This window comes from Paramisgurnus dabryanus, chromosome 24, assembly GCF_030506205.2.
Source record: "Paramisgurnus dabryanus chromosome 24, PD_genome_1.1, whole genome shotgun sequence".
In the NCBI taxonomy this organism is placed as follows: domain Eukaryota; kingdom Metazoa; phylum Chordata; class Actinopteri; order Cypriniformes; family Cobitidae; genus Paramisgurnus; species Paramisgurnus dabryanus.
Genome location: NC_133360.1, coordinates 4,891,141 through 4,913,854, shown reverse-complemented (window position 1 = coordinate 4,913,854; position 22,714 = coordinate 4,891,141). Strand labels below are relative to the sequence as shown.

General features: G+C 36.2%; 1 protein-coding gene across 2 annotated transcripts; it reads right to left on the bottom strand.

Annotated features, from left to right (window-relative positions):
* Positions 1–1,378: 1,378 nt before the first annotated feature.
* Positions 1,379–22,140, bottom strand: cers5 (ceramide synthase 5). 2 transcript variants are annotated; one of them, XR_010521471.2, is made up of 11 exons: positions 21,859–22,140; positions 9,913–10,018; positions 8,257–8,387; positions 8,010–8,067; positions 7,739–7,789; positions 7,403–7,495; positions 6,332–6,460; positions 6,018–6,124; positions 3,862–4,018; positions 3,585–3,727; positions 1,920–2,060 (listed from the first exon to the last, which is right to left on the bottom strand). XR_010521471.2 is itself a non-coding variant. In XM_065243433.2 (10 exons), the coding sequence occupies exons 1-10, from the start codon at positions 22,050–22,052 to the stop codon at positions 1,884–1,886; spliced, it is 1,203 nt and encodes a 400-aa protein (XP_065099505.1). In that variant the 5' UTR covers positions 22,053–22,138; the 3' UTR covers positions 1,379–1,883. The 2 variants fall into 2 exon arrangements, 1 of the variants encoding a protein (XP_065099505.1); XM_065243433.2 differs by lacking the exon at positions 3,585–3,727 and having other exon boundaries at positions 1,379–2,060; positions 21,859–22,138.
* Positions 22,141–22,714: the final 574 nt, after the last annotated feature.

Below are 22,714 nucleotides of genomic sequence, written 5' to 3'. Positions count from 1 at the left end.
TTATATATACTTAAAATTATATATTTTGAAGAAGCTCAAGCCGTTCTAGGTTTATATAACTTTCTTCTTTCAGGCGAACAGTCAGAGTTGTATACTTTTTTTATACTTTCAACTTTATAATGGCATTGGATAGTTCCCCATTTTTAAACCTCCAGAAAGTGCATATTATCATCACTTTCTTCTTTTAGCCAAACACAGTCAGAGTTATATTAAAGGGGACATGTTACAAGACTTTTTTAAGATGTCAAATAAATCTTGGTGTCCCCAGACTACGTATGTAAAGTTCTAGCACAAAATATTATATAATTTATCTAAATTGCTAAAATGTGCCTTTTTTGGGGTGTATGCTTTAAAATGCAAATGAGTTGATCTCTGTACTAAATGGCAGCGCCGTGGTTGGATAGTGCAGATACAGGGGCAGTATTATCCCCTTCTGACATCACAAGGGGAGCCAAATTTCAATTACATATTTTTTCACATGCTTGCAGAGAATGTTTACCAAAACTAAATTACTGGGTTGATCTTTTCACATTTTCTAGGTTGACTGGGGACCCAATTATAGCACTAAAACATGGAAAAAGTCAGATTTTTATGATATGTCCCCTTTAAATAATATCTAGAATCTTTTCAGCTTTATAATGGCATTGGATAGTGCCCCATTTTTAAACCTCCAAAAATACATTCACGTATGTGCATAGTTCATAAAGTTTGAAATATAAATATTTTGTTACAAAACCCATGGCTTTACTTCAGAAAGTAAATTTTTAACTGTATGATTTAGTTTTTAATGGATGGATGGATGCAGAAGATTTACAAATGGGGCACTATCCAACGCCATTATAAAGCTGAAAAGAGCAAAGATATTATTTAATTTAACTTCAACTAGGATGGATTGAGGGTAAGTAAAATGTGTGTTAATTTTCATTTTGGGGTGAACCATTTCTTTAAAATGACTTTGTACGAGAAAGAAATTTGATTGATAATGATGAGACGTTAAAAGACGCGTACTACTTTCAGTTTTACAATAATAATAATAATAATAATATCCTTAACGGTTTGTTTATAAAAATGTACAAATAAAATGACAAACATTTTCTGATTTTATCAATATTTTTAAATACCCTCATATGTTTTAGTTTTATCATAACAGCGGGACTTTATTGCATGACTCTTTGATTATCAATGAAAGATAAAACCAGGCTCAGATAAAATCTGCCACTCTATATCATATTTGTGCATTGGTTAAAACATGGTAAAATATTTTGAATAGAGTGGAAAATATTACATTTCTATTATCAAATTAAACTAAAATTACAACGTTTGAATAGTCTGATAAATTTTAAACTCTAGCAGAAATATTTGTGCTTCCAAAAGCATCTCACTGTAAGACAAAGCCCCAGCTTTTATTTTAATAATCTTATTTGGTTTATCCAAAATAAAAAAGAAGGCAAAATGAAAAACAGAACAGAAACGAATTAAAAACACAACAGTAACCAAAACAAACAATGAAACAATAATTGTAAATGGAAACTCAAGTACATCAGACAGATAAAATCTGAAGAGAAGGATTTTCCCTGACCTCCAGTAAAACGTGAAGATCGGAGAAAGAACGCCAAAGCTCTTCTCAACTCCCAAAACAAGGAAACAAGGGAATGCAAATATCACTAATTTAATTCTTTTCTCTCATTTGTCTTGTTTTTTCTTTCACAAGCTTCGTATAGTGCCCACATTGTCAACGTTACCGTCCGTCACTGTCATCATCACTGGAAAAACTCCACAAACTGTGTCTCATAAATATCCCAAAAGAGGATTGTCCTAGTTTTTTTGTTTTTCATTTTTTGGTTTTGAACAGGAGGTATAAGGATGAGGAAGAGTTCTGTGCGTCACCAGTCGCTATGGTTCTGGCTCCAGGATTTGGAGCCATAATGGCCGTTCGTGCCGTTTTCTCCTTTGGGTGATGAGTAGTGATTGCGGGCGGACTTCTTGAGTCGCTCCTTGTTGGGCGTTTCAGTTTCCTCCTCCGAGCTGCTTTCAATGTCACTGCGTTCGTCTTTAGAAACCTAGAAGATACGTGGGTTATTATTAGGTACAGAAATTCTTATTCATTTGGATGTGTTTTACAGTGGTGAACGATTAAACATATGTTCTACGTTTAAAAACATGTCTGAAAACAGCTGTTTTGTTAAGGGGGAGATGATTTTTAAAACCCAAATCTTTGTACTGTTGTGTGTATTTTGACATTTATTACATTCCCTTATGTCCTTTTACGGTAGGTACATACTTTTTTTTAATTAATTATTTTCATCATATTATATTATGATTTATCACAATTATAATCATTATATTGTAATTAACATCATAGACCATTTCATCAGGCGTACGTGCGGTGGCGCGATAAGCGTCTGGTCCGAACTTTACTTCCGGTTTCTGTTTGTTTAATGGTCTGACTAGTTGAACTCTTAACAAATACCTCGTTGAAAATAACAAATGTTTTGGGTTCCTATATAATCTACGTGTTGCTTATTTCGCTTGTTATATAAATAAACTACTTTAAAAGGACTTTGTTGTTACTTATTCTTCGCAGAGTTTACCGGAAGTTACGTGATGACCACGAAAGCTGCGTGTTTATATTGTTACTACTAAAACCGTCTATACCACAAATGCCGTTGGTAGAAGTTAAAGGGATAGTTCACCCATCATTTACTCATCATCAAGTTGTTTTAAACCTGTATACATTTCTTTGTTCTGCTGAAAAAAAGGTATTTTGAGAAATATTTGTAAGCAAACAGCTCTGAAGAACCAATGACTTTCATAGTATTTTGTTTTTCTACTATAGAAGTCAATGGTGCTCGTGCTTCCTGCTTGATTAGCATAGCATATTAGCATATTCCTTTGCATTCAACATAACAAAGAAATTTATACAGGTGTGTTCCACTTTAGGGTGAGTAAACTTTCTGGGTAATCTATCCCTTTAACCAAGCAGGTATATGACCAACCTTCAACGTTGAAATATGGTTGAAACAACGTTGATGCAACGGTTAATGCTAAACGTTTGCAAAAGGTTCATAAAACGCTTAAAAATCAATGTCAGTTGTTTGTTTAACGTTGATTAGATTTGCAAAATCAAAAGGTAATGCAACGTTAATTCAACCTTGTTGTTGGTGTGCAAGTATACTGAACTATACAAATATAATGAATAAATAATTTGGAATAACATCACTAAACTAACAAAAGATACTTCATATGTCTGCTCTTAAGCCTTCAAAGTGCATGGCACCGTTCAATTCCACTGTAAACGTGTTTCTGTACCACAATCTTTGCTTAAAGAATTGCATAACCAAATTTTGTGTAATCAAATCCTTCCCAGAGTAGCAGTAGCAAAAGCACCATTGTTCATGCTGTGATGTAACTAAAGCCTCTGGCCATCTAAAAAATAAAACCTACGGTTTATAATCTGTCCCAACTTCCTTTTACAACAGGAAATGTGAAGCAAATCCATTCTTAAGCATGCATAGATTAAACATGATCAGGAATATCAAAGGACTGAAAAGAAGAAAGAGGTCCAGCCCAAAACGAGGACTTACAGAGCTAAACAGAGAAAGACTCAAAAGCGAGACGACAGACGCGAGCGAGTTTAGCGGACAGAGTGAAAGATTTCTATCAGGAGATAAGATGAAAGACGGTGACAGCCTTCCAGCCAACGAGAGAGCGAGAAGATAAACCAGTTCTGCAGAAAGATAAAGAGAGAGCGTGGATTTAATGTGATTTTCAATGTCACATTTCTCCTTCATGCATTCTTATGTCAATCATGTTGTTCATAAGAAGCTTAAAAAATGACAGGTAGAGCTGGAGGGTTCGGACCTTTCCTCTCATTAGGGCTTTGAAGGCGATGCGTGCGATGAGGTAAGACCAGATGATGTGCAGCACTTGCAGCACCAGCAGCAGGACGTTGAAGAGCCACCATGACGGGTACGGCCCGATAATCTCCCAGCTCTCGAAGAGCGTAGTGTTTAGGATCCTGTAAATGTACGAAAACAACAAGATGAGATGTGTGCGAAAGTCATGCCATAATTAGATTTGTTGTTTTTGCAATGTTATAGTGATCATATATAATTATTTCTCAAGTTTTTTATTCGAATACAACCAAAAAATACAGAAAACTTGTATATAGTATTAAAAACAGTATAGAAGTATAAGCTGAAGTGTGAAGTATTTAGGGTAAACTCCCCTTCCACTTAAACCTAAATTAAATTAACAAAGGTCTCACTAAATACTGAGCGATGCCTGAAGAAGACATTTAGTTTTGAAAATTGTTTTTTTTATTTCATGTACATATTTCTAGTATTTTCTGTTTGTATCTTAATAAAATAGATTGAAAAATAAATATGGATGGACATTAAAACTTCTAAAACAACAAGTCTGGTTGTGGTGGCCTGAGACTTTTGCACAGTACTGTATAAAGATAATTTATGCTTTTATAAATGACGATTAATGACTTGATTTATCAATAATCGTGGTAAATCACGATTAACCACATGCAAATGTGTACTGTTTGTAATTATTTTGTATCTATAAATACACAAACATTTATGTATACAATAAAAAAAAACATTAACATGCATTACACTCGCATTTTCGTTTGTATGTTAATGATTCATTTAGGGCTGTCCAACGATTAATCACGATTAATCGCATGCAAAATAAAAGTTTGTGTTTACATAATATATGTATGTGTACTGTTTGTAATTATTTTATATCTATAAATACATAAACATTTATGTATATAATAAAAAAATAACATGCATTACATCCGCATCTTTGTTTGTATATTAATTATTCGTTTTAGGGCTGTCAAACGATTAATCGCGATTAATTGCATGCAAAATAAAAGTTTGTGTTTACTTAATATATGTATGTGTACTGTTTGTAATTATTTTGTATCTATAAATACACAAACATTTATATATATAATAAAAAACATTAACACGCATAACACTCACATCTTCGTTTGTATTTTAAGGATTCATTTTAGGGCTGTCAAACGATTAATCGCGATTAATTGCAAGCAAAATAGAAGCTTGTGTTTACATAATATATGTATGTGTACTGTTTGTAATTATTTTGTATCTATAAATACACAAACATTTATGTATATAATAAAAAAAACATTAACATGCATTACACTCGCATCTTCGTTTGTATGTTAATGCTTCGTTTGAGGGCTGTCAAACGATAAATCAGGATTAAACGCATGCAAAATAAAAGCTTGTGTATGCATTATTTATGTATATACATAAACACATACATACAAATACACAATTATAACTTATAACAAGTTTAACTTTTTGAAATATATAGTATAAAATATACACAGTGCACATAGATAATTTATAACGTTTAATAACTTGTATTTTGTATGCAATAAATTGCAATTGATCGTTTGACAGCCTAAAAATGAATCATTAAAATACCAACTGAGATTTGAGTCAAATATAATGCAACAGTTGACATCTACCCTTATTGTTGTGTAAAAGTCACAGTTTAATCATTCACTTTTTAATTATTACCCAAAAGACCTTTGAGTTATGTGATGTTACTTGAGTTATGTGAGTTATAAAGACATCAAAGTAACATTTATATGAACTGAAATCTTCATTGTATAACTGTGCAAATGACAATAAAGCTATAAACCATGAACATGTAACGGATGTTTGTGTATTCTTGACAGGTTTAATACCATTATGAGAGCTCACAGATTCACTAACCGCTATCTAGTTTCCCTAGACAAAACATTTAATGTGTTAATGACTGATGGGGGATCAGTGTTATCTGGTCGATGGGGTGGTTTCTGTCAACAGTATGCACCCTACAGGTTTCATTCGGTAGAAACATCAGACCTCCACCAAACCCTGACGCTCGGGTTTCAGCGTACTGCAGGAGGCATCAAACGATCTAACCATTGACTGCTAACAAAGACACTTAACTGGCCTATTAAACACAAACACACAGATACTAACCAGAAGGGGTAAATGATCAATCTTGTCACAAAGAAGATTATTCCAAACACCACAAATATGCCGTCACATAATCGCTGGTATTTGGCGTAGTTTGCTAACTTCGCAGCCTGTTAAAAAACACAAATGGATAAAAAGCTTAGTGTGGTGTAGGATTGTATAATAATTGTAAATGATAATATAAATAGTTTTAAACAGAATAGTACTGGATGGACTGAATAATGGTTTATATAACACTGCTTTATAAAACAATAGCATACTATCAAGTTCAGCTTTTTCTGTCAAATGTCATGTGACAGACGTGCAGGTGTTCGTACCTCTAACAGGAAGTCTGAGGCGTCGTGAACACACATGACCAGACTGCCCACACGCACCATGTTATTTACATATGAGAAACTGATCAAGCTGACTGTCGCCAGATGATGAATGAACATAATGAGAAAATCCTGCGGAGAAAAAAAACACACATCAGAGTCAGATTTCAAAAGACACTTAATACATTATTTTTACAATAACGTGCACATTCAAATGCGAAAATGTACAATTCTAGATGTTCGTCTACTTATAATGAGTCTATATACATGTTTCTGTATGAGTGGAAACAGAAGCTGGTCTCTTGTACAGCTCTGCTTCTGCTCGATCACTTCCACAAAACTATCAAAACTATTTCCCTATGAATTCATCTGTTATTACTGTAGCTTGACGTCTTAATATAATGATCATATAGTAATGATTGTGTGTTAACAAATAGGCCGACTCAATTCAGTACACACAGATCAGAGTCACGGAAATGTGTTATTTATCTTCGCTAACAGCCGTACAACAAATGGTGAACTGCAACTGGCGAAACAAACAAACAGCCAAACAAAAGCCATATGCGTTTGACAGCTGCTGAATGCACTTGGACTCAGTATTATCAAAGATTATTTGTTTAGTCTATGGCCCTTTACTTTAAAACACACACGTTTGTATGGCTATCTTTGTGAGATCACTCGCAACATGTAATGCAATGATGTAACCCAATTCTACCCAAAACCCAAGTCTCAACCCTTAAACAGACCTTTAAATGAATGGCAAAAATTTAGGACTGTCCAAAATGTCCTTACTTTAGTCTCTTTGTCCTCACTCTGATGGTCATTCAAAAAAAATTGTTCGTACAATAAAGGCTGTACAAGCACACACACTTCTCTCAATTATGCTATTAAAGTACAAATCTGTATCACATGAGAGATTAAGCTGCTGACATGGCAAATGAAAACCCCTCTCTCTTTCTTTCTCTCGGTCTAACACGAAAAAAATTTATAAAAATAAAAGGGGGATAATTGTGTGCTCCCTGCAGTATACACAATAGCATAACAGTTCATGAACACAAATCGTTTAAAACTTACCTTTCTTTTTATGTCTATAAACTGTGAGAACATTAGCGACCAGTAAAAGGCCAGTTCTGTTATATAGTAATAATACAGGCCTGGGGTCAGCACCTACAAGACACACACAAACAGAAAGACACTCAGATTGCAGACCTATATCTCCGCTTAACACAGATACTCAAATATTATTACAAAACTCTCCAAATACTTGCTGATCAGTCCGATGTGTGATTTTACTGTTTGATATTTGCATTTAATGACCTTTGACTTAGACAAGTTTCCTGAAAACGCCCACGATCGGGATTCATTTGAACCCACTTGTTAAATGCAAGATCATTTACATGCAAACGTTACCTGATATGGGTAATTGAACCAGCACTGCCTCGTGTCCCACATCCAGACAGACTGTAACACACATGCACAAACAGACACGGTTAAATATCATTTCAGAAGGTCAGAAAAGTCGTCATTTATCATGTGTTATTTGACAAAGAGCTATAAAAAGTCCAAAAGAGTGAGATTCGTTGTAACTCTAATTAGTTTTTTTTTTTTGCTAAAATGACATTGTGTCACCTACAAATAACCTATAATTCCCATCCCACAGTCTCGTACGCCTGAAGCTCACCTGCCATAGGAAACACATGCCGTAAGTAAATATACACAGATAGAAGGTAAACCTCCACCTGCAGAGAAATCACAGTGTCTGTCAGATAAGCAAATGTGGGGGATTACACACGGATACAAAACTCAAAACCAGTAAAATATAAAATGAACTGCATTTCCAACATCTGCTCTATCAATTAAAAAAATCATCATCAAGAGTGTATTCAGTAAACAAAGGCAGCAAATATCTAAAAAAAATAAAAACCTACATGCTCTCACAAAATTTGGTGTGTGTGCTAGGTTTGTCCTGGTTCCGCCTGTGTCTGAACCATCTCTGGACCTTACGAACATCCCAGTCCAGTTGTTTGGACAGACCTTCTAGATGGCGTGATTCTGGAGACTAAACAAACAGAGCACAACATGTTTTCACTATTTTATTTTATTTATATGAATGCATTTGGCAGACACTTTATCCAAAGTAAGGCTGTCAAAAAATTAATCGTGATTAATCGCATAAAAAAGGCTTTTTTTGTATAATTTATCTGTTGATTTTGATATATTTTAAATGATAAATAACTTTTTATTTATTTATACATGCATGTCTGTATTATGCACATAATATTTTCACAGTGCACACACACATTATACAAACACGAACATTTATTTTGTATGTGATTAATCGCAATTAATTTTTTAACAGCCCTAATCCAAAGTGACTTACAAGCTGTATATTTCGTCAGTATGTGCGTTTTGTGGGATCAAACCCATGACCTTTGTCCAATGCTCTACCAATTGGGCTACAGGGTCACTTAGTCTAAAAAAAATTCTTACAGAAGATACACAAACAAAAAAACCAAGAAGCACCAGTATATATGTAGCAATGGCCAACAATACTTTGTATGGGTCAAACTTATTGATTTTTAATGCCCAAAATCATTAGGATATTAAGTAAAGATCCTTTTGTAAAATGTCTATGTTAAAAATATACAAATGTAATTTTTGTGAGTAAATGTGGATGCCAATAACTTAATTTGGCCAACTTTAAGGGCCGTTTTCTCAAGATTTAGATTTTTTGGCACCCTTATATTGCAGATATTCAAATAGTTATTTGTAGCTTAGTCAACAATTTTCCTATTCTAACAAACCATACATCAATGAAAAGCTTATTCATTTGACTTTCAGATGATACATAAGTATCAATAAAAAAATTAACCCTTATGACCGGTTTCGTGGCCCAGGGTCACATATAGCATCTAATGTACGTGTATATCTTCTGGCTGACCAAATACATCAACTTTTGAAAAATGCAAGATGGCAAAAATTTTAGTTCCAATGAAAATCATTTTATTCGGACGCAATAAACATTTTAATTTTTTGAATGTTCATTGAATTTATTAAATTTTTTACAATAATTAAAATTTTAGAAATGTAATTTTCGATGGATCTTTTAAAGAGTTAAAAAATGTAATCTATACAAAAGAATTAGGGACTAGTTGTACTAAAAATAAATGTAAGAGCTGTCCAAACTGTAATCAACTTACATGACTTAAGGTATACCCTGTCTGGGAAACCACCCCTTAAAGTAAAAAAAGTCTTTTCTGCTGCAAACTTAAACTCAGATAAAATCTACACCTATATAAAATGCTTCAGTTTTATTGCTGATAAGAGCTTCAGCAATCATTGGTTACTATAAAGATAAATACTATAATCTTATAAACGCTGGGCTCTGTTCATTTCTGGTAAAGTTAAACCTGCTCTGACCTGTGTTTTTACACCAATTCAGTGCTAAAGGTGAGATCCTGTATGGTTTTATTATTCTGTTTATATAACTTTAGAAAAAAAAAGTTATCAAAAAAGAAACTAAATGAAAATGTTTGAGGAATTCATACTGTAATAACTAAGTCAGGTGTATGACTCCAGCGCACCTTTGTAATAGATGTAAACACTTTCTCCAGAACGGCATTGGGTTGAGCTCTCCGGCCCACTTCTGTTTGGATCTGAAGAACGGAGGCACATGGTCCAGCGATAAACCTGCAAGAGATAAAAACAGACATGAATCAGACGTGATCGACATCACGAAGATGTGACAAATGATTTACATGCCGTTCCTGCTAATCTAGATTTTAATCTAGTTCAACACAAGACACTTATCTGAAGTGGTTCGCATTCAAGAAGCAGCGTGTCATCTATTCAACCTCAAGTCATTGTGCATACAGACAATAAGATTACACTATCAGTAGATACACAATAAGATAAGTGATATATTTAATAAACTTCTGATATCTTAAATGTTCATGTAGCTCAACTGGTAAAGCATTGTGTAGAGCAAAAGGATTCACACACACTGAAAGGTTTATTTGTTGATGGACTGTAAATTTGTTTGAATAAAAGCATCTGCCAAATGATGGAGATGTGACATAATTTCCATTGGGTTTATTTGCAGCATTACTGAAGCACTGAAATAACAACACTTTCATTTGACTCATGCAAAATTCAACTACATTCCTCAAACAAATCATTCGACTGCCTGCTTAATAAAAGCCAGCAGATTAGGACAATAAAAAAGATTTGAGCGTAGCACCACGACTTCAGTTTCGTTTGCATGACCAAATCTTTCAGAACTCATGAGGTCAGACTCAGTCAGTCAAGAAATTCCAGAAGAATCATTTACATATCTCTGATGTAAAGGTTCGACTTGGGATGCATAACGATTAATCGCGAATAATCTACAACAGAACAAAAGTTTTTGTTTACATCATACATGTGTGTGAACTGTGTATAATTATTTTGTATAAATAAATGCACACCCATGCATGTATATATTTAAGACATGTTTACATGTGTGTATACATTTGAATATTTATGTATAATTTATATGATATATAAATGAAGAGTTAACTCTTTTTGATTTTTCAGAAATCTCGTTTTTTGGTTGTGCATTCCAATTAATATAAATTCAACTGCAGTAAACCTTCACAACTTAAAAAATACAGCTAAGTAGCACCATAAAACAACATAACATAATAATAAACATGTTTTGACAAAAATGTTAAAAACGGAGTTCTCTCGTTTTGCAACGAAACTCTTCAAATATTTAATATATAAAAAAAAAATTTCTTAAAATTATACATGCATGTGTGCATATTTATATATACATAATTATTATTATTATTATTATTATTATACACAGTTCAGACGCATATATGATGTAAACAAAAACTTTTCTGCTATAGATTAATCGCGATTAATCGTTATGCATCCTAACAAAGCATAGTAATAATGAAATCTGTAAAACAAATGACAAATATATGCAAACAAATATGGTTAACCTGGTATAAATAAAAGTGTAAATGTATAAATAAAAAGTTTGAAATGTCATTCTAGCACCCAGCCTTAAATCTTGTTTACCTAATTAACAATAACTATAATAGATTTTGATAAAGATAATAATGTGATAACTTGTTTAACGTTTACAGTTACGTACAACAGCGTTATGGTTATCCATAGCTAGCATTACAATCAAATTTTTTTTTGAATGTCTGTCAATGTTTTAACGTTCATCACATAAGATAAACCGCTCTCTGAAAGTGATCACATCGATATCGCCCCATGCTTCATTATCGTTATAGTTGTGGCATGGACTCTACAGAACGATATTTTGGTCTAACTTTATAGTTATCGGACTTCGTATAAATTGGCTTTTAACACATAAAGCAGTGTTATTGTCCCGTTTGTGTGGATATTAATATAGCTAACATTACATTTATCTTTTTATAGTTATCGCTTTGATGTTAACATGTTGTCTTTCTTCCTGAAGTTTTGCATGTAATAATGCTGCTGAAAATTTTCTCATAAAAACGCATTTGAAAGTTCTTTGTATAAAATGGTCTGTCAAACAATAAAAGCAAGTGAGCGAGGGGTTTAATAAGTACACAGCTCTATAAATGACCTGGCAAGACTGAATGGCCGCTCACCGTATCAGCGTGTTGACAATGGTTTTTTTTGAGCAGTTCATTAACTCACAATAGGCTCATGATGATGAACTATGGCTCCAGGCCTGTTAAACTGACCATAAACACTACATACAACACTGTGGAATTTGACACTCATCATAAAAATAAATCACTGCCTCCATGTTTCACTTAAAACAGATTGGGAATTAAATAAAGTAGTAAATTCACTTTCAATACATGCATTACACTAGAACTGATCATGTTGGCTTACACAAGGCTTAAACAGAGTAAGTTGTGTAAACAGTGACGTTCCTTGTTTAACACAAAGGCATTCGTAATATTCCCTCATGACGACAGGGTCAATGTGACAGCTGAGTCTGAATTAAAGCCAAAGCATTCAGCTTTACTGAACGCATACGAGAAACTTCCCATAGCACCTCAAAATATTTCCTAGTAAATAAAACATAAATATGTTTAGACAATACACAGAGCCATTTAGGAATCCCAGGAAATTCATCTCAGAGAAGTATCTCAGTGAGTTTGCAGTTGTTTCGGTCACATGGCAGTTTACTTTTGCTGTGCTGGTGGGTCATCTAAAGACACAAACTATCTTCATGAGAACATCCAGACTCCAGCAGACAGACAATTCAGCTACTTGAAGAAAACAGAGGTCCATAAAAATTCACATTTGATCTTTTGTCGTACGTAACACTTGACGACTTTCAGTTTGTGCACCTCAATATGAATTATTAGAAAATATTCTGATTTTAATTGCATCATAACAATCACTAAAGTTTTTCAAGACCTTGTGCATAAAAAAAACAAGGAAGTTCCACACAGATTACCAAAGTCAAAAGCCAAATAGTACGGTTATAAGAGTTACATCACTAACACAAGATTTTTGGCAATGACTTTACTCATGTTGTCATACTGGAGACTCAAAACTGTCCAAATTTGTTTCAGGGCTTATATTTTCACTGTGAAGAATTTTCTTGCATTTTATTACAAATTCGAATTGAGTCACTGATAAGAGTGGGAGGGGTCTTGGTTCTGAGTGTGTCTTGAGTGGGAGGAGTCTTGGTTTTGGCCGTGTCCTGATAGGGAGTAGTCTTGATCAAGACTGTGTCCCGAGTAGGAGGAGCCTTGGTACTGGCTGTGTTCTGAGTGGGAGGCATCTTGGTTCTGAGTCTCACTGTTCCCCAAGTAGGAGGAGAATTGGTTATGACTGTGTCCTGGGTGGGCTGAGCATTGGTTCCAAGTCTGACTGTGTCCTAAGTGGGAGGCATCTCAATTCTAAATCTGAATGTGTCCAAAGTAGTAGTCGTCTTGGTTCTGACTGTGTCCTAAGTGGGAGTAATCTTGGTTCTGGCTGTGTCCTGAGCGGGAGGTGGCTCAGTTCTGAGTCTAACTGTGTCCTGAATGGGAGGTGTCTCGGTTCCGAGTCTGACTGTGTCCCGAGTAGGAGTCGTCTTGGTTCTGGCTGTGTCTTGCAAGGGGGGTGTCATGGTTCCAAGTCTGTGTACTGAGTGGGAGGAGTATTGGTTATGGCTGTGTCATAAGTGGGCAGAGGCTTGGTTCCGAGTCTAACTGTGTTCTGAGTGGGGGTCTCTTGGTTCTGACTGTTTCCTGAGTAGGAGGAGTCTTCATACCGACTGTGTCCTGAGTGGGAGGTATCTTGCTTCTGAGTCTCACTATGTCCTAAGTAGGAGTAGTCTTGGTTCTGACTGTATCCTCAGTGGGAGTAGTCTTGGTTCTGACTGTGTCCTGAGTGGGAGGCATCTTGGTTCTGAGTCTCACTATGTCCTAAGTAGTAGTCGTCTTGGTTCTGACTGTATCCTCAGTGGGAGTAGTTTTGGTTTTGACCGCGTCCCGAGTAGGAGGAGTATTGGTTCTGGCTGTGTCCCGAGTAGGAGGTGTCTCAGTTCTGAGTCTAACCGTGTCCTCCTGAGACGGAGGAGTCTTGGTTCTTGCTGTGTCTTGAGTGGGAGTCGTCTCGGTTCTGAATCTGACTGCTTCCTAAGTCGGAGGAGTATTGGTTCTAACTGTGTTCTAAGTTGGCAGAGCCTTGGTTCTGAGTCTGACTGTGTCCTAAGTGGGAGTAGTCTTGGTTCTGAGCTGACTGTGTCCTAAGTGGGAGTAGTCTCGGTTCTGAGCTGACTGTGTCCTAAGTGGGAGTAGTCTCGGTTCTGAGCTGACTGTGTCCTAAGTGGGAGTAGTCTCTGTTCTGAGTCTGACTGTGTCCTAAGTAGAGCTGCAACTATCGACTATTTTTTCAACCGATTAATCTATCGATTATTTTTTCGATTAATCGAATAGTCTAATGATTTTTTTATACATATAATTCCCCAACAAATAATAAATGTAACATCTGCCATTAACGCTAACATTTTATTTAAGCATTTTCTTAATTAAACAAACACACAAACCAAAATTTTCAACATGAAAACTAAAGTGGCAGTGCCACTTTAAAAGAGGCATTATTCACCTTAAACAATAAAATAGGCATATATTAATATTTTAAACATTAGTTTATGATTAGTACATGCATTAACTCAGCATTAGTTCAGACTGAAGTAAAAATAAGTTCATTGTGATTCATGAACCCTTATATAAGATGTAATGGTTATATTATTACTGTTAATATTATTACTATTAGTAGTACTGCATTCTCATTTAACTTTAACATTTAACTTTTCTTAAGTTCCGGGTAAAAAACAAGTTCAGTTAGTATGATCTTCTAATATTTTATAAACAGCGTTTACGCCGCTGTTACTTTAAATAAACGCATGTCAGGAATACCTTACAAGACGAGCTTCTGTAATATCTGCGCACATATTCGCAAAAAAAGACGTTCATTGGGAACTCCGCACTGCCAGCTGGCTTTCAGTGCACGCGGGCACATGCCTATCAGTTCTCAATGTGACAGTAACTTATTATTTCATAACTTCTTAATATAAAAACATGTCCTGCTCTTTATTTACTGTTTCAACATACTGCCCAGAAGCGATGCAATGTCACGTCTGTCAGGCGTCTCGCAGCTCGTCTTAAACGAAGATGTAAACGCAGCTGTATTAAGCACAATATGTATTGATTCTATTGTTTATAGAGTAAGTATAAAAACTTACTGTAATAGTTCAAATTCTTACGCTGACGTCTCGTCATTTTGAGGTCGGAGAGCTCCAGGTTTTCTTCTTTTAAGATGATCATACACAGGTGTTGCGCTGCTGTGGTATGCCATTTCAGTTTTACACAGTATGTGTTTTATTTGGTCTCTGCTTAAAGTATTCCCACACTTTTGATCGCGTTCTGTCTGTTTGGTATAACACTTGTATCACCCGGTCGGAGCTGAAGCCGCCTTCATTTCAAAATGTAAACAGTGCGACGCATCGACGCATTTCCGGCAAATCGACGTAATTACGTAATCGACGTAATCGACTACGTCGACGCGTCGTTCCAGCCCTAGTCCTAAGTGACAGGAGTCTTGGTTTTGACTGTGTCCTAAGTGAGAGTAGTCTCGGTTCTGAGTCTGACTGTGTCCTAAGTGACAGGAGTCTTGGTTTTGACTGTGTCCTAAGTGAGAGTAGTCTCGGTTCTGAGTCTGACTGTGTCCTAAGTGACAGGAGTCTTGGTTTTGACTGTGTCCTAAGTGAGAGTAGTCTCGGTTCTGAGTCTGACTTTGTCCTAAGTGGGTTCTGACTAGGTGTGTTCGACATCATGCAGCGCCGTGTATGCAGTTAGAAATTTTGTCAGACTTGCGCTGAAGGCATGTGACATATGGTATCAAACATACCATGAGAGTTACGTGTGGGTGTGTGTGGTGAGTGGGCAGAATCTACATTCTGACTGTCACGAGTAGATGGAGTTTATCACTCACATCCTGTGTGTCTCAATGGGACTTAAAACCTAAAACTGCTCCCACGACCCTATAAGACAATAACTGTAGAAGTGCATCAACAGCATGCAAATGTTTATTCATCTGAGCCAAAACTCTTTTTATTATAATTCTTTACTAAACAACAAAGAAATAAGCATGAAGAAATGCATAAAGAAATCAGATATGATTTTGATTCTTTTATAAGTTATGGACCATTTAATGAAATTTAAATGAAATTTGTTCACAATTTAATTATGATTCTTTCATTCAATGCATCATGAAATATAATCATCTTTCATTGTAATGAATTTGATTAATATTTTTTATATGCTGAAGGCACAAATATCAACAAAGATGTGTTTAGTACCCAACAATAACACATCAGATTTGACATAACCCAGAAAAACAAAAGGAAGAAATTGCATCCATGATAATAAGACATTGTCTGTTATAAGCATGATGTGTTAATGTATTGCAGTCCTACGCGAGTTCACATAAACAATTCTCCCGAGGAGATCTTTAGCACATTAACTATTCAGTGACAGACTGAAATCTAGAGGGAAAGAACCTGGAAACCAATGAGGACAAATTTCCAGAAGCCAAACCTCTTAGGCAACAGTCTTAAAATACTAAAGTCAATCCAGATCTGATGTTTTTACAGCAACACATTCCTTTGACAATAGCCACCTTAATAACACACTGTGTGTATGTGTGTGTACAATGTGTGTTTATGTGCGTGTTGTGTACAAATGAAAGTTAAATGTTTAAGGCCTTGGGCAACACAGAGACACAAGATACCCAAGTGTTAAACTGTGCCAAAAAAGATACTGACATGTCAAGAAAATGTCTTTTAGCATTTCTTCATCAGGGTATAAGAATTTATACATAATCTATACATAATAATATAAATAATAATCTTAATATTATAAATCTATACATTAGGGCTGCTCGGTTTTGAGTAAAATCATAATCACGATTTTTTCCCCATGGTCACTGTTATTTAACGATTACTCTGTGACTTTGAAAACATGAATTTATTAAACTTTTTGCTTATTGCAAAAGGCTGGACGTGTCAAAGAAGTGGTGCCTTCGAAGTGCCTTACAAACACATTGGTCCAGCAGCACGGAATTTATAAAATCGATGAAGGCGCATAAAAAAAATATTTTACAAAATAATACTACATTTTCGGGGTAAAGAAGCACCCACAGATTCAAACACTGAAGAGTTTTGTATGTGCGTGACTTCTCATTGTCAGAGGACATGAAAACCGTCTGTGATCTACAGTCACTGATGAATAAATGAAGAGAACGGTGCTGTTGATGATGTCATCGTGACCCATTACACGCAGACTGGATCAAACCCCCTGTGGATCAACTAGTGTAATTGCCCTCCTCTGAGGTTTTACCATTCGGGAGACATCAGCACACGGTGAACCTGCCTGACAACGACGCTCTTCTACCGAGAAAAACCCTCAAGACAAAAGAACCCAACTGACCGAGTCATCATCAACAAAATAAACATCACGCGTGACACCGACAGATAAATCACACGTTTATCTGTCAAAAACAAAACTCTTGAGAAATGAACAGAAGGTAATTGACAAGTTTTTCAAGAATGAAGTCTGACTTCATTCTCAAATCCTGCTCATCGACAACACATCGCTTCCAGGACATGACACCGCAACTAAATAATTAACAAACTTTATGACTTAAGTTAAAAGAAAGTAAACGTAGGGTCAGTTCTAGATAATAACATGAACTTCTTTCCATTTTTATTGCATCTTCGTGTGTAAAAAAAAAATAATACATTTAGTTCAAACTTTGCGTTTTGCACATAAAATAAACCAGGGTCCTTATTTTATGACCGAGCTGGTTTTCAGAACTGGTTTCGGTTGCTATTTCGGGTCATAGCAGGAATGAGTGAAAAGTCAAATGTAAATTTTCCAGTATTAGGATGAAACTGGTGCGACCAGACTCAAAGCCACTACATACTTCAACTGAACCAGTATGACAATCACAGCGATGTTTCAGGTTCCTCCAGATGATTCCTCTTATCGTGCTTAAAAGTCAAATGTGGCCTGAGGACCCTACACTACCCAAGACGTATAGTAGTAGTACGTGATGTTATTTTGGAGATCAGGCGAGATGTTATGCTTGTTTGGACACGGTGGTTCCATGGTACACAAATGTTGTAATTAATCAGTACCGTGGTATTATCATCTGATACCATCACAGTGTCTTTCATGCTCATTTCACAGTGCAAACTGAATTCAGATGTCAAACGGGATCTGTTGCACATCCCACTCGCCGAATGTTGACCTGAAAAATTCAGGAATGCTTCTGCAATCAAATCAATGTCCTAAAGACGTTGAATGTGTTTTGCAGAAAGTTTCTTATGTAACACAATCATGTTCTGACAGAAAGCCTGGCGTTCGGTGTAACTTGCATACTAGTTTTCCTCTCTTAAAGGTGAATACGGCGTTTAAAGCTTTTGGGGCATAATGTTGATATCCACAATAAATAAATGAATTTCCTCCCACTCCATTTTAACTCTTTCCCCGCCATTGACGAGATATCTCGTCAATTAAGAGAAAACGCTTCCCCGCCAATGACGAGATTTTCCGTCTTTCCGCAATACCGCTATTATCCACCAGGTGGCGCCCTTCCACAACTTTTTAAAACCAGAAGTATTGCCATATGGCAAGCTGCTGCATGTCCGTGTCTGTTTTAAAGATCGCTCTGAATCGGATCTCTATGAAAAGTCCGTCATAAAAATGGAATTATCTCTACTTTTTGCTCAAAATATGGTGTTTTTGCAAAAACCTACCCATATTCAAAAGCTGATTGCAAAAGAACCACTAAAGGTAGGATGAAACGGTTTTTTTTGTTTGAAAGCAAAGGGTCTATTCTTTCATTTGGTATATTGTATGTTTATATATTTAAAGAAGAACATTTTGTGGAAGGCATTAAACTTTGGTGAAAATCATGAAAAACGCTGGCGCTGGCTGGCAACTTTTTTTAAAAACGCTGGCGGTGAAAGAGTTAAAAGCAACCATTTACAATGTGTACAATAGACGTTAATGACCATAAATGGTAAATACACGCCGTTTCATACATATGGCTACAACAAAATGTATAAATGACGGTTTATAAATAAACACTACTGGTGTGCATCTTGAGACACAACACTCACACTGATATATTTTAAGACAAGACTAACATTTAAGTTAGTCTGGGACTAGTCTCAAGCGGCGCTGTCTGGAAAACCGACCGTAAGGGGCTACACTAAGTCCTAGACTTAAATTAATATAAGAGCTGTCCAAACTGAAAACAATTTACACTGACATATCTTAAAATACATCAGTTCCCTTTGTTTTGCCTCAAAATGCACACAAGCAATGTTTTTAATATGGGATATTTGTTAAAACTAGTAATATTTCCTAATTAAACTATGATCTAGTCCTGGCTTAAACTAATCCCTGTCCGGGAAATCACCCTTAAATGTCCTAATATAACTAAGGCCTAGTCATTTATTAATCTCTAAACCCTGTCCAAGAAACTTCCCCTACATCTGTTAATACGATTTATTAACTACTATAAAAGTGTTCACTGAAACAATTCTGTTTATGATAATGATGTTTATGGATTAGCCCCGCCTCCAAGTAGTCTCATTGAAAGCGCATCACTGTGTGTTAATTTAAATAAAGTTCAAAAATATTTTTGTGGTTATGTCACAAAACACTGTCAACTGAGCTTAAAACCTAAAGTATAGTCCTGTTTTTACGCGAATGGGCAGATTTTTGTAACGTTTGTAAGCGTAGTTTGTACTTGTAGGTCAAGCCTGCGCATACAGAAGTATGGAGCGGATAACACAGAACATGTTTATGGCAGTGGGAGGAGCCTTTTTTAATTTCAGTTTTCTATGTGTGGTGAGCGTTATGTGTTTTGCTGCCTGCCTCTGAGCGGCTGAAGTTGAAAAAAGTAAACTTGGAGCGGAAAAGCGGCAAACGTCATTCACGTTTTTTCATTAACCAACTGAATGCAGGGACAGGCGGGCCTTCCGTTGTGTTGACAGTATGGCTAGACCAGAATATTCGATTATTTGAATATTTGTTTCGTGGGTTGACAATCAATTTTCAGTTTTGAGATTATTCTACAACATTATTAGCGTTCATGCAGAGCTTCAAGCAGGAAGTGCGCTTCATGCTCTCACTCCATAGATGGCGCTGTGAGACCAACAGCCATAGCCAACAACCACCAAACACCACCCGTGGAAGATCATGCCTCGAACGAAAGCGCACTTCCTGCTTTGGCATTAACGCTAATAGTGTTGTAAATAACGTTCAGTTTCTTGTAAACACTGATCGATTTGCGTCACAAGATGTCACCAGGAGTTATAGAGGGATTACTTTTGTATTGAATCTGCTTTTAAGCTCTCAAAGAGGCGAATCTGTTGACTTGCATGACAGAGCAATGGGTTTCTGCAAAATAATGTTACCTTCTCTATTGTTCAACTGAGGATAAATAACTTATTGGATGGCTAAGTGTTAGAAAATGAACTTGATTTTGAAAGTATGCTACCGTGTTCTTTATTACAGTTAGTTAAAGGGGTCATAGCATGAAAATGTTAGCATTGCCACTTTGTAGGTTTGAGCAAAAATGTGTCGTTTTGGGTGTGTTTTTTAAAATGCAAATGAGCGGATAAAGTGCAAACACTGATCACAAAGATGGTGGTTTGTTGTAATTCAAACTCAATTGTGCTGTCAAGTCCTTCTTTTCTCTCTCTTTCTCTCTGCACTAAATGGCAGTGCAGTGGTTGGATAGTGCAGATTAAGGGGGCGGTATTATTCTAATAAGATATCCTTATGACATCATAATGAAAGCCAAATTTCAATGACCTATTTTTGCTCACACCTACAAAGTGGCAATGCTAACATTTTCATGCAATGGCCCCTTTAAACTTCGTTCATTTATTTGCGTTGTTCTTTTATTTAAATAGCCTAACCTTTACATTGTCAATAATTACTGTGCTGCTAATTTCTGATATGGGAGTGTTTGTTTGTTAGAAAAATGATTGGCTTCCTTATTAAAAGTATTGCTCTTGTTTGTTTATGTTGTTTGTAAAGCCGTTTGTTTATGTTGTTTCTGCTGAAACCGTCTACACAGAACATAAAAATGAGATCTTTTTGAAGAAAATATTTATATGATAGCTTGATGTGAGGAACATAAATATTATTAACTATAAAAAAATCACTTAGCCTCAGCTACTGGAGCTTGACCACCTCAGACCCCATTCACTTTAACAGTATGGTTAAAAAGCCGCTTTTGCGAATTTGCTTAATTGTTTGCATCCCATGTCGGAAAGAAGCATTACATGGGTTTGGAAAGAGATGTCGGTGAGTAAATAAAAGCAAAATAAAAAAAAATACTTTTTGGTGTACTGTCCCTTTAAAAGCGATTATTCGTGAAGTGAAGCACAAATGTCATTAGCATTGGAGTTGAGCTGAATTCAGATCATTCTTTAGACATGACACTGCACATGTTTACACACCGCAGGCTCCACAGGGTCTTTATAAGGTGTGGCACTGATTCATCATTCATATCAACACTAAACATTGAGATTCATCTACAAAAGACTTCATAACAAAACCACTAATATTCAATCCCACCTCTCCTCACACTGAAGAAGGAAGCTCGTGTAAACAGCATGCTCCTCAAAAGCACGAGTGAGTTAGCAAAGTGGAAAGAGATGAAATAAAACACTTTTAAACTAGTTAATCGTCATTTATAAACCCAGGCCCTGCTGGTCAGCTGACAGATGTCTCAGTCTGAAAGTTCATAGCCAGCAGGGTTAGAAAATCAGGTTCAACCAAACCCAAATGGCAACTTTTGTATAAGTAACGTTATATACCACATATGTGCACGTGTCCGCGCAAACATGAACTTGTGTGATGCAATGAACTTCACGTGAGTTTAATCCACGTTTCTAATCACCAAATGGGTCACAAAGCCCAAACCAAGTCGCCATCCGAACCGAATCATACCTTTCGAAGAAGATCCGTACTGCGAATATCCCCAGTGCCAGCGGGAGCGCGGTGATCAAGTGTCCGGCTTTCGGGTACTCCAGCCCGGGCGCCGGGTCGGCCAGATCCGCCCAAGTGACATTGTGCGGAAGCCAGAAGCGCTCGTTCCAGAACCAGGCTGAGAGCGCAGCCATGTTAGAGGAGAACTGAAGCATCAGAGAGAGAAGGACGGACTGAAAGAAACCATTCACGCCCCTTGCGCTCTCCCTCTCTCTCTTTCCACGCCCGTGATCGGATGATACAGGAAGTGTGGACCGATCTTCCGCGAGATGCGCACGAGAGCGAAACACACGTGACGTGCGCGTAATTGTGATGATTTTGATAAAATGCAGACTTTATCAGATCTCATCGTCTTTTTTTTACTATTGATGATGAAAGCTCTGACTTGTGATATCTGAGTCGTGTTTTGGAATCGGTTCTTTTAATAATTCGATCAATGCAAAACGCCGCAAATGCGCGTTCATACTCTGAAATAGTATAACATTTTGATATGAGATTGACTTTATTAGATCTTGTCGTTATATAACTTTTTTTGTTAAAGTTGTGCCTGGTGATTTCTGATTCGAACCCTGGAATCGATTCTTTTAATTATTTGATCAGCTCGACTTAATACAATCATTTGCAAAATACTCCACTTTAATAATTTTTAAACAGTAAGGCTGTGAGGTAGAAACATCTGTATGTGTATTTTAAAAGAAGTATTATCAAACCATAGCATGTAATTAATATTTATTCACCCGTACGCCGTAATGTGTCAAAAGGTATCAGCGAATCAGTTGTTTAAACGCAGCGAATCATCCAAACGAACCGATTCGCG